Source organism: Theropithecus gelada, chromosome 16 (assembly GCF_003255815.1).
Source record: "Theropithecus gelada isolate Dixy chromosome 16, Tgel_1.0, whole genome shotgun sequence".
NCBI lineage: Eukaryota > Metazoa > Chordata > Mammalia > Primates > Cercopithecidae > Theropithecus > Theropithecus gelada.
In genome coordinates, this window is record NC_037684.1 from 36,352,995 (window position 1) to 36,366,022 (window position 13,028).

Genomic DNA, 13,028 nt, shown 5'->3' on the forward strand with positions numbered 1-13,028 from the left:
TCGAGATCATCCTGGCTAACACGGTGAAACCCCGTCTTTACTAAAAAATACAAAAAACTAGCCGGGCAAGGTGGCAGGTGCCTGTAGTCCCAGCTACTTGGGAGGCTGAGACAGGAGAATGGCGTAAACCCGGGAGGTGGAGGTTGCAGTGAGCCTATAGCGTGCCACTGCACTCCAGCCTGGGTGACAGAGTGAGACTCCGTCTCAAAAAAAAAAAAAAAAATCAAGAATTGGCCGGGTGTGGTGGCTCACGCCTGTAATCCCAGCACTTTGGGAGGCTGAGGCAGGCGGATCATGAGGTCAGGAAATCAAGACCAGCCTGGCTAACATGGTGAAACCCTATCTCTACTAAAAATACAAAAAATTAGTCGGGCGTGGTGGCACACGCCTGTAATCCCAGCTACTTGTGTGGCTGAGGCAGGAGAATTGCTTGAACCTGGGAGGCAGAGGTTACAGTGAGCCGAGATTGCACCACTGCCCTCCAGCCTGGGCAACAGAGTGAGACTCCATCCCCCCCCACCCCAGAAAAATCAAGAACTATGAAAACTAGGGTTCAGGGCGGTTTCAGTAGCTCTTGGAAGATCTATTCTTTTTACAAATTCTTTTTCCTTTATTTCTTTGCCTTTTTCCCTTCTTAATGAGTCCTATATTTCATTTCTCAATGTGTGCTTTGGCTAAAAGTTTTCATTGTAAAATAATAATCTAGTTAAAGGTCTTAATCATCCAAAAATGTTTCTTAGGCTGGGCACGGTGGCTTACTTAATCCCAGCGCTTTGGGAGGCTGAGGCGGGCGGATCACTTGAAGCCAGGAGTTCGAGACCAGCCTGGCCAACATGGTGAAAACCCGTCTCTACCAAAAAATACAAAAATTAGCCACGCATGGCGGCGGGCGCCTGTAATCCCAGCTACTCAGGAGGCTGAGGCAGGAGAATTGCTTGAACCTGGGAGGCGGAGGTTGCAGCAAGCTGAGATCACGCCAGTGCACTCCAGGCTGGGCAACAGAGCAGGACCCTGTCGCAAAAAAAAGTCTCTTACTAATAAAAAATAAGAAACAAGAATATGAAACTATAACTTTTTTTTAAAAGAAAGAAAGGCTGTCATCTGAAACTAAATTTGATAGAGATGGATCAGAGAAGGAATATTTTGCCTCTGAACTCATGTGGTCCCCTTCAATCTGTAAGTTGTATTCCAGGATGAGCATAGGGTCCAAATACAGAATTTTCCACAGGATTGATTTTGCTAGTATGAAATCTTCAGAAATCAATCGGTAATCTTCAGAATTCTACCTTCCAGCCTTGATGTGGCTAAGACTCCAGCTGTATTTATTTGGTTTCCTAAATACAAGAGGTACTTACCTTCCATACCATACAATTTGGTGTGGTTGGCTATCACATATTAAACAGTTTCTTCAGAGACCAGTGGTGGGGAGGGAAGGAATTTAGATGAGGAATGAGTTGTTCTAACAACTAGTTTGGCCTTTGCTACACTATTTGTTAGTTTTCCAGTAAGCCCCTGATCACCCTTAAAGTAGGAAATATAAAATACCTTCTGAGCCAGGTGTGGTGGGTGGTGCACCTGTAAATTCCAGCCACTTGGGAAGTCCAAGGTGGGAGGATCGCTTCAGATCAGGAGTTCCAGAGCAACCTGGACAACAGAGTGAGACCCCATCTCTAAAAGAAAAGAAGTGTCTTCTGAAAATGAGGACTTTATTGTCATCTTTGATATTGGAATCATAAGAGGCTACCATAAGAAGGTAGGATAACCTCTGCCCTCAAATATCTGTACTGGGTCCTGAATTCATTTGGACTTTTAAAACATTTACTTATTTCAGAGACATCTCCTTTTGGCAACATGAAACCCACGCCATTTCTAGTTACATTTAATATTTGTTGATGAAGCTATCCTAAAAGGGAATGCGCTTCTTTTGTGTCTCCCCACCCCCTTTTTAAAACTTGTCAAATGACACTTACATTAGGCACGACCCTGGGAAAGGAGGCTTAGAGTGAGTGAAGTGGGACTAGTGAGAATATTTACCACTCTTAGGAAATTGAGAACTGTATTTTGATGCTCTGTAGGGACATTACTGCCTCCCTAAGTTAGAGTGTCTTTTCTTTCTTTGAGATGAGGTCTCACTCTGTCGCTGGGGTGCAGTGGCATGATCTCGGCTCACTGCAGTCAGCCTCCACCAGGCTCAAGTGATCCTCCCACCTCCGCTTCCCAGGTATTACAGGGGTGTGCTACCAGGCCCAGCTAATTTTTGTATTTTTAGTAGAGATGGGGTTTTGCCGTGTTGCCCAGGCTGGTCTCAAATTCTTGAGCTCAAACAATCTGCCGGACTTGTCCTCCCAAAGTGCTGGGATTATGAGTATGAGCCACTACACCTCGCCTAGAGTGTCTTTTCATTGACTCTCCATGTAGGTCTAAGTTGACTATTAAAATTCACATATTGGCCGGGCATGGTGGCTCACGCCTGTAATCCCAGCACTTTAGGAGGTCGAGGTGGGAGGATCACTTGAGTCCCGGAGTTTGAGACCAGCCTGGGCAACACAGTGAGACCCCACCTGTACAATTTTTTTTTTTTTTTAACTACCTGGGCATGGTGGTGCCTGCCTTTAATCCCAGCTACTTGGGAGGCTGAGGTGGGGGAACCACCTGAGCTCGGGAGGTTGAGCCTTTAGTGAGCCATGATCACACCACTGTACTCAGCCTGGGTGATGGAGCAAGACCCTGTCTCAAAAAAAAAAAAAAAAAAAGATATTTCTGTTTTCAACAAGATATTTTATTTTGTCTTTTTGTACATGTCTTAAACTTACATAATCATTATTCTAAGAATTTTTATTTCTTCTTTGTCCCAGGTATTTACCACCAGAGTGTTTTGTGGTTGGGAAAGAACCACCAAAGATCTCAAATAAAGTTGATGTGTGGTCGGTGGGTGTGATCTTCTATCAGTGTCTTTATGGAAGGAAGGTAAGTTAGAAGGTTGACGGAGAAGCTTGATTTCTTTCTTGGGTGGCACACACATACAGTGCCTTGGTATGGATTAGTCTCTTGAAGTTAATTATTAGGTTATACAAAATAGAATCCTAAAAGGAGTGGTTTAAAGAAAATAAAGACTTAATAAATACAAGCCTTATTCGTAAGCAGAAATCCTCAACCCTAGGGTACCTAATGAGTTCTGCTGGGCTGTTAAAATCATGCACTTTTGCTGTTATCAATTAGATCTTGAACATGTATTTGTTCTGATAGTATGTATAGGGATTTACATAAATCATATATTTATTAAAGTATACAATCTTCCCAAGAACCTGTGGGCGCCAAGCTCAAAATATCCCCAGAATCTTTATTGCCAACCGTCCCATTAATTGAGCCTATTATTAATGAAAGCATGCTTTATATTTCTATACTGGGGAGATGGTGTCAGGACGTATTCATTGTTACCTCTGATCAAGGTCACAGATCATTTCAACAAGTGGTAAACTATACCTAATGAATTGTCATATTTGTTTTTCCTTGTGAACATGCCTTATAAATGTATATATTAGGATCCACTTGTATATTTATGTTCCTGTTTTTGTGTGTTTGTATGTTTCAGTGTTTCCCAGTAGGCTGTGGGTATAAACCAGATGGGAGTTCCCATGTCTCCTTTGAATTCTTAATATTTTGATTACATTCCTCAGACCAGGCTCTTTTTTTTTTTTTTTTTTTTTTTTGAGTTGGAGTCTCGCTCTGTCACCCAGGCTGGAGTGCAGTGGTGCGCTATCGGCTCACTGCAACCTCCACCTCCCGGGTTCTCGCCATTCTCCTGCCTCAGCCTCCCGAGTAGCTAGGACTACAGGCGCCCGCTACTATCCTGGCTAATTTTTTGTATTTTCAGTAGAGATAGGGTTTCACCGTGTTAGCCAGGATGATCTTGATCTCATGACCTCATGATCCGCCTGCCTCAGCCTCCCAAAGTGCTGGGATTACAGGTGTGAGCCACCGCGCCCAGCCCAGACCAGGCTCTTAATTCAGATTATACTTTCCTCTTTAGCTTCTCCTTGGTCTTTCTTTTCTTTTCTATCTCATCTCTCTAAAATAGGGAAACTATTCAGAGGTAGTAGGCTTAATTATTATTTACATTCCCTGACAATGTTGAATTACTGCTGATAACAGTAGTAGAAATTATCTAGAAATAACTGTTTGAGAGACATCTCAGTAGAACCAGTATAGAGAGACTTGAGTTGAACTTATTTTTAAGAGTTTATTAGAAAATGGCAGCTCAGCGTAGATGAAACCATTAAGTAACCCTAACTCTTTCTTGTTCCCGCTCTCTCCTTACCCCTCTTGGTTTTCACTTCCTTTCCTTCTATTTTTCTGTTTCTTGAATTGTCCTGAGGCACAGGTGTGTATATCTTAGGGCCTCACGTATCCCTCAGAGCAGGTGAGGTTGCTGGGTTCTGCTCTGGATCTCCGTTTTCTTTGGTGTGAGCAAAGCTTAGCAAAACGTTAGGATATAGGAGATGCTGCTTCTGGTCCCCACTCTGCTTTGACCTGGAAGTTGAACTGTGAGCAAGTTACATACGCTCTGAGCTCTCACCCCCTTTATCTATAAAGTGAGAGAACTAGAGGGGATTGTCTCCAGAGTTCCTTGCAGCAGTTCATATTAGAAGATGTCTTCTCCTTTTCCTTCCCTGTGGTACTGAATTGTTTTCTCTTTAATTTTCATCAGAGGCCCACCTTATTTGTTTGTTTTTATGTGACAGCCTTTTGGCCATAACCAGTCTCAGCAAGACATCCTACAAGAGAATACGATTCTTAAAGCTACTGAAGTGCAGTTCCCGCCAAAGCCAGTAGTAACACCTGAAGCAAAGGTAAGTTTTGTTTGACCCATTGGCTAACAGAAACAACTGCTTTGCTTTCTGTATTATTTCTTTGGGTAATAGTGAATGGATTCTTCAGTGTGAAATTCAGGAGTTATTGAAAACATTAGGATAGGCATGAATTAATATTCCTAAGAACACTTGACAGAAGAACATTGCTTACACCCTGACCACCCCATCCCCAGTTCCAGTAGAAGGAATGTTGATAGGTGTGTGTTTTAATCCAGAAAGGCTCCCTAGAGTTAGAAAGGGAGGGAGAGCAGACTCCAGTTGAGAGAGAACAGGTAGGTATGTGGATGTCATGAAAGATACTCAGCTTCATCCGTATTCAGGGATTATGATTAATTTGGGAAGCTGATGCCCATGTAGGAGAAATTATATAAGAGTACTAAGGCATTTGTATTAGTCTGTTCTCATGCTGCTAATAAAGATATACCCAAGACTGGGTAATTTATGAAGGAAAGAGGTTTAATTGACTCAGTTCAGCATGGCTGGGGAGACCTTAGGAAACTTACAATCATGGTGGAAGGGGAAGCAAACACATCCTTCTTTACATGGCAGCAGAAAGGAGAAGTGCCAAGCAAAGAGGGAAAAGCCCCTTATAAAACCAGCAGAACTTGGCCGGGCGCGGTGGCTCAAGCCTGTAATCCCAGCACTTTGGGAGGCCGAGATGGGCGGATCACAAGGTCAGGAGATCAAGACCATCCTGGCTAACACGGTGAAACCCCGTCTCTACTAAAAAATACAAAAATCTAGCCGGGCGAGGTGGCGAGCGCCTGTAGTCCCAGCTACTCGGGAGGCTGAGGCAGGAGAATGGCGTAAACCTGGGAGGCGGAGTTTGCAGTGAGCTGAGATCCGGCCACTGCACTCCAGCCTGGGCGACAGAGGGAGACTCCGCCTCAAAAAAAAATAAAAATAAAAATAAAACCAGCAGAACTCGTAAGAACTATCATGAGAACAGCCTGGGGGTAACCACCCCCATGATTCAGTTACCTCCCACCAGGTCCCTCCACAACCCGGGATTGTGGGAACTACAATTCAAGATGAGATTTGAGCGGGGACACAGCCAAACCATATCAACATTATAGGGTTAAATGTCAAGCGAATGGTAGGCAGTAAATTCTGTTGCAGTTGGTGAGGGCATAACAAAGTCAGTGGGGCAAAGGAAGTATAGAATGGGAAGTGGTGAAAAGGAAGCTATAAATAATCATTCATCCTTGCCACATCTGTAAACCAAATTCTAATAGCCAGCCTACTTTTTCCGTGCTATTTTATTTATCTCTATTAACCAGTTCTTCTGAGATGAGTAGTAGCCAGCCCCATTTGATGCTATGGTCATTCAGCATTTTTAAACTCTAAGTGAGCAGTTGTAAGTCTTGTTGTTGTCAGTTTGAGACAGAGTCTCACTCTGTCACCCTGTCTGGAGTGCAGTGGCACTATCACGGCTCACCGCAGCCTTGACCTCCCCAGGCTCAGGTGATCCTCCCACCTCAGCCTCCCGAGAAGCTGGGACTACAGGCGTGTACCACTACACCTGGCTATTTTTTTGTATTTTTTGTAGACAAGGGGTTTCGCCATGTTGCCCAGGCTGATCTCGAACTCCTAGGCTCAAGTCATCCACCTGCCTCAGCCTCCAAAGTGCTAGGATTACAGGTGTGAGCCACTGTGCCCAGCCAGTTACAAGTCTAATCTCTTTTTTTGGTGTTTGATCTCTGCTGTTCCTTCACAGCGTACCTATGTGACATAGGTTGGGAAAGAGCCTCTTTTTCCAAGTGGTATAGCTGCCATGTCACAGGATAAGAATTAACATCTTTAGCAGTTGTTTGTAATTCCTGACTGATTACTCCCTGTCCCCATCTATGGTTCAGCATAACCAAGAAATCAAATCTGCAAGGGAGAAGTCCCATAACACATCCCTAAGGCAAATACTGATTTCCTGACTGTCCTGGGAGAGCTGGAGAGAGGCTCAGCTTTGAAGCCTGGTTAACCTAATTTTGGTATCAGCTCTGCACTCAGTAGTAGCTGTGTAACTTTAGGCAGGTTAAACCTTTTAAGCTGCTTTTCCTTATCCATAAAAACAGAGACAAAAACATCTTCCTTAAAAGGTGTTTGTAGCTAGGTGCGGCGCTGCACACCTGTAATGTGCTATGATCACACCTGTGAATAGCCACTGCACTCCAGCCTCTGCAACACAGTAAGACCCTGTCTCAAAAAAAAAGAAAAAAAAAAAAAAAGGGTGGTTGTGAGGTTTAAGAGGACTGGTAGCACCTAACCCTTGACAGATTCTCTAGCTAGCTGCTCTACTACCCGTGCCACAGCTGCCATCCAGAGTTGACACTGAGGGACTTGAATACATTATCTGGTAGATGTTTAATTCTCCTAATCTGTCAGGTTTTTCAAGACTATTTCTTTATATAACTTTTGTCAAATTTTTGTGTTTATTCAATAAATAGTGAACAAATGTCTCCAAAATTTTAGAGACTGTTGGATGAACTTGCTATGAAGAATACAGAAGTATCTCCAAATGTTTCCATGAATTGTCTCCTGTGTCCCTGTTTTTCCAAATCCTACCCTCTTCTCTTCCTGTCCTCCCACAACAAATATTTATTGAATGCCTATGAAACACTAAGACACTATTCTGGGTAGTGGGGGTGAAACTAAATATGTAGCAGTGAACTCTGCAGACCAGTTCCCTACCCTTAAGGAGTTTATATTCCACTTATGAGAAAAACAATAAAACAAAAAGTGGATACATTTCAGATGGTGACACATGTTATGAAGAAATAAGTCAGAGGAGGGGGATGAGAAGGTAGAAACTTCTTTTTTGATGGCATGGTTAGGGAAGGCCTCAAAGATGAAGTGACATTTTGAGCAGTATCTTGAATGGTATGAAGGTGGGAGCCATGATTTGCAGGAGCCATAGATCTGCAGGGGAAAGCATTTTAGCAGAGAGAAGCTCAGATGTGAGAATGAGCTTTTTGCAGGTCCACAGAGCAAAGGGAAAGGTGGTAAGAGAGGCAGGAGGGTGGGGGTAAGTGTGAGGGAAGGCAGTTGCAGGTTTTAATCAGGGCAACTCTGTGAGCTGATTGCTGTTTTAAGAGCTGACACTGGCAGCTACAGAGAAAATTCAAGGTAAATGAAGTTTACTTGGCTGAGTGCCGTGGCTCACACCTGTAATCCTAGCACTATGGGAAGATGAGGTGGCAAGATTACTTGCGGCCACAAGTTTGAGACCAGCTTGGGAAACATAGCGAGACTCATTTCTACAAAATATTTTAAAACTAGCTGGATGTGGTGGGGCACGCCTTTGGTCCTAGCTACTTGGGAGGCTGAGGTAGAAGATCACTTGAGCCCAGGAGTTTGAGACTACAATGAGCTGTGATCATGCCAATGTACTCCAGCCTGGGTGACAGAACAAGATCTTGTCTCTAAAAAAAGTTAAAAAAAAAAAAAAAAGTTTGACAAATATTTAACCCAAGGTAACCTGTTTAACTCCAATTCTATGCCTTTCACCTAGAAAAGTTCATTTTTAAAGGCCAAGGATCATTATGTTCATTTCTATGAATTGTTTTTATCTTCCAAATGCTTTAACCAAGCCAGTACCTGATTTTGAAAAGCCAGGATTGGCATTGTATTATTAATTTGTTTACCAAACATGGGGGAAAACCAGAAAATCAATAGCTTGATTCATGTTGTAGATTTTGTTTCAAATCAACTCTGCTTTTTAGGCAATTTTAGGCTCACAGCAAAACTGAAAGTATAGAGTTCCCTTATACTGCCTGCTGCACCCATGCAGCCTCTGCATCGACATCCCCCGCCAGAGCAGTCCATTTGAGAGAGCCAGTGAACCTGTGTGTACCGACACATCACATCCTTGTCACCCTTGTGTAAAATACGGACTTTCTGTAATAATGATGTTTTAGATTTTTAAAAATTAATTTATTTAAAATAGTTATATTGAAACTCATTAAATAGAACTAGCTAAAAAATAGGAAGAAAACAAGCAGGACAAGACAGATAATCTATATAAGGGTCTTTATGCTAAGACTTACAGAAACTAAAACTGCATAGCCTCCATATTTGTAGTCAACTGGAATTCCGTGTGTAACCCCACTCACTGCATTTTTGGGTCTACAGTGTTATCGTGGATGCAAGTCCTTTCAGGTTTCCCTTTACGACATAGGGAAATGATTTTATCACCTGTGACACATCATAGTGTTAGCCGTTGTGTGTCTCCTGACACTTCATATGGTGATAGAATTTTCACTTCCGCAGGAAGTTCACTTGAGGTCATGGTTTGTAGATGGAGGACCATGAAGTTAGACTGTTCCCATCCAAACCAGTGAAGACAAAGAGAGATTTTTTTTTTCTGTTGGTCTTAGTGCTTTGGGGGCAGGAGTATTTAGAGGTCATGCTTCCTTTTTCCTCCCTTCAGTAATGGCTCAGCCCTTTCTGTCTGGGAAGGAATCAGTGGCAGCAGAGAGGTACTGTTGTTGGTGCTTCTCCTTCCCTTGTTTTCTTTGGGTCTGCCTGGTGGTTTCTAGGGGAAGGCCTTAAATTCCTTCTCTTTAGGAGATATTTGCTATGGGCCCTGGCAGCCAATAGCCTTAGGGTCCCTCCAGGGGTGCCAAGACTATCTGCCTCCATCTTCAAGAAACTCTCCTTTGCAGGCGTTTATTCGACGATGCTTGGCCTACCGAAAGGAGGACCGCATTGATGTCCAGCAGCTGGCCTGTGATCCCTACTTGTTGCCTCACATCCGAAAGTCAGTCTCTACGAGTAGCCCTGCTGGAGCTGCTATTGCATCAACCTCTGGGGCGTCCAATAACAGTTCTTCTAATTGAGACAGACTCCAAGGCCACAAACTGTTCAACACACACAAAGTGGACAAATGGCATTCAGCAGCGGGTTTGGAACATAGCGAATCCGAATGGATCTGATGAAACCTGTACCAGGTGCTTTTATTTTCTTGCTTTTTTCCCATCCATAGAGCATGACAGCATCGATTCTCATTGAGGAGAAACCTTGGGCAGCTCCGGCCAGGCCTCATAGGAAAAGGCCCCGCCCGAGGTTCCGGCGTCAACGGCCACTGTGTGTGGCTGCTCTGAGTGAGGAAAAAATTAAAAAGAAAAACTGGTTCCATGTACTGTGAACTTGAAAACATGCAGACTCAGGGGGGTCCCTGATGCAGTGCTTCAGATGAAGAATGTGGACTTGAAAATACAGACTGGGCTAGTCCAGTGTCTATATTTAAACTTGTTCTTTTCTTTTAATAAAGTTTAGGTAACATCTCCTGAAAAGCTTGTAGCACAAAGGCTCAGCTGGGGATGGTGTTTGACTTCGGAGGAAAAAAGTTGCTATTGCCCGTTAAAGGCACTAGAGTTAGTGTTTTATCCCTAAATAATTTCAATTTTTAAAAACATGCAGCTTCCCTCTCCCCTTTTTTATTTTTGAAAGAATACATTTGGTCATAAAGTGAAACCCGTATTAGCAAGTACGTGGCAATGTTCATTCCAATCAGATGCAGCTTTCTCCTCCGTCTGGTCTCCTGTCTGCAATTGCTTCCCTCATCTCAGTAGGGAAAAAATTGAGTGGGAGTACTGAGATGTGTGGGGGTTTGCCATTGGACAAAGAATGAGGTTAGAAGACTGCAGCTTGGAGTCTCTCTAGGTTTTCAACTATTTCTTCACAATTTGAACACTTGACGGTTGTCCCTTTTAATTTATTTGAAGTGCTATTTTTTTAAATAAAGGTTCATCTGTCCATGCAGTCCTCTTGGATTCTCTGAATGTAGTAACTATGAAGCTATGCCAAAGGTAGGCAGAAGATGGGCTTGGGAGCCAGACACTCCAGGGATCAGTAGTTCCTACCCACAGTCTTTGTGTGCTTGCTAAATGGTGTACATTTCTTGTTAACCATGTTATTAAAACTTGATCAGCATATAAGCTTTCTTCTGTTAGATCTTTTGGCAGCAAACAACTTTCCCCCCAAGCCTCTGAATTTTGTGGGTGTGTGGTGGTGTGTGTCTCTGTGTGTATGTACACACATTGTCTAACTCACTTTAAAAAATTCATCAAATGGAATTTTAAAAACAATCTCAAAAGAAATAGGCATTTCAGGCCGGGCGTGGTGGCTCACGCTTGTAATCCCAGCACTTTGGGAGGCCAAAGTGGGTGGATCACGAGGTCAGGAGTTCAAGACCAGGAGTTCTTCACCATGTCAACATAGTGAAACCCACCCCATCCCTACTAAAAATACAAAAATTAGCCTGGCGTGGTGGCATGCACCTTGTCCCAGCTACCCGGGAGGCTGAGGCAGGAGAATTTCTGGAACACAGGAGGCAGAGGTTGCAGTGAGCCGAGATGGTACCACTGCACTCCAGCCTGGGCAACAGAGTGAGACTCTGTCTCAGGAAAAAAAAAAAAAAAAAGGAGAAATAGGCGTTTCAAATATGAAGATTCTTTTGGCACCAATTTTCTTTTTTAATTTGGTTGTTTCTGAGATGTATGATCAACTGAAGATCGAGCTGAAATGGGAGCCGGATGGCCCCACCGTGCCCTTGAAACAGCAGAGCACTCTTCAGTAGAGAGGAAGGGAGCCAGAGCCTGAACATGTGGTCGCCAGCTTGGAATGTTACTGACATATGTGGCGAGAGGGCTCAGCCAGAAATATTTAAAGATGTAGTATTCCGGCCTGCAAGTTCTCTGGGCAGGGAGGGGGAGTCAGAAAGGGTAGAGAGCTCTCAAATAACTCATGACTCTAGTGTTCCTTTCACATGTGAACAGTGTCACTGGTGACACATTTTCTAGGACCTTCGTTTGTTTTGTGGACCTGCCTCAGTCTCCTCGTATCAGGCGATCTTAAGGGAAGATGGAGTGTTTCAAATTGGAGAGAAGTTCTTGGGTAGGTATCGTCCTGTGGAATTCTGAATGCAAGGAAGTCAGCCCCAGAGGCCTTGGTGCCCCCAGCTTTCTAAAACTACTTTATTACAATTTATGTGTATATACACATGCACATATAAACGTGTGCATTTATATATGAGTGTATAGTACCTTTTTAAAAAAACATTTCCTTCAAGCTGCTAAGCAGAGGGTCTCACAGGTTGAGCACAGTGCTGAGAGGATGGTGTCTGCATAATGAAGACATGGATGAGGCCGAGACCATGTTCAAACTTACTGAAAGCAATGAAGTTCTATTCCTTTTTTTCTCCCTCTCCAATGACCTTGTAGTTGATTTCTGTTTGTTTTTTAATTTTTTAACATTTTTTTTTAATGTTGAGAAAATGCTGCATCTTTCTTTAAGGCTTCCCAGTAACTTCCTGCTTTCTTTTTCCCCGTGGGCTTTTAAGTGAAGCTGCAGGATTTTATCTGTCAATCTGCCCTTTCTACCCTTATCCTATTGAAAGGATGCCTTCTTCCCTTGCTTTTGGTCTAGGGCCTGGTTGGAGCTAACTAGGCTTGGCTGAGTCTGGGCAAGACCTCCTTTCGTTGCATGGACAGGCAGGCCCCAGAGAACATGCAGAACATTGACCTTTCCGTTGACTGTCTTTCAAGCAGCCAGTGAAATCACTAAGTGGGGTTCTTCCATGACATATTTTGTTAATATGGGTTTCACTTTTTCCAATAGTCCCTTGTTGCCCCAATGTTGATTTACTTTACACAATGACAGTATGTATTAATTTGTAATTAAACCCATCCAGATTGTTTTAGCCTTTTCCCAGTGGGGTGGGGGAGGGAAGAAGGATATTAAAATCAGTTTTAAGAAGTATATTTCCCAGCCTCTTGATTTGACTGTAGTTCTCCAACTTCACACAGGGACCTGACCACCTAAGGTGTAGATGGGAGAATCCTGGCAACTGGCTGAGTCTTGGGGCATTGCAGGCATGGGAATGTGTTGATTCATGCAACACCTTTGGTACCTTGAAGTGTGCCAGGAATGATGCTTGTTGGTGGGAATATAGCAGTGAACAGGACAGGGAAGGCCTGGCAATCCAGGAGCCAGCAATCCAGGAGTAAGGGCCCAGGAGAGAAGGAACTGGGCTCTTGCAGTATGAGATGGGTAGCTTTAGATGGAGAACAGGAAAACCTGTATGTCCCCACTTCTGTGGCAGACCTGGACATGTCAGCTATCTAAAAAAGGGTTCTATTTCCTTCCCTGCCTTCATCATTC

At 43.5% G+C, this 13,028-nt stretch overlaps 1 protein-coding gene across 6 annotated transcripts in view; it reads left to right on the forward strand.

Annotated features, from left to right (window-relative positions):
* Window positions 1-12,624, forward strand: part of TLK2 (tousled like kinase 2) — a 162,313-nt gene extending 149,689 nt beyond the window's left edge. For 3 of the 6 annotated variants that reach the window (XM_025362100.1, XM_025362096.1, XM_025362098.1), the window contains 3 exons: window positions 2,856-2,967; window positions 4,743-4,850; window positions 9,530-10,804. In XM_025362100.1, the coding sequence (XP_025217885.1) occupies window positions 2,856-2,967; window positions 4,743-4,850; window positions 9,530-9,703 (394 nt within the window). In that variant the 3' untranslated portion in view covers window positions 9,704-10,804. Of the gene's footprint in view, window positions 1-2,855; window positions 2,968-4,742; window positions 4,851-9,529 lie in introns of all 6 variants that reach the window. The other 3 variants (XM_025362101.1, XM_025362097.1, XM_025362099.1) reach the window with 1 other exon arrangement.
* The last annotated feature ends 404 nt before the right edge of the window (window positions 12,625-13,028 follow it).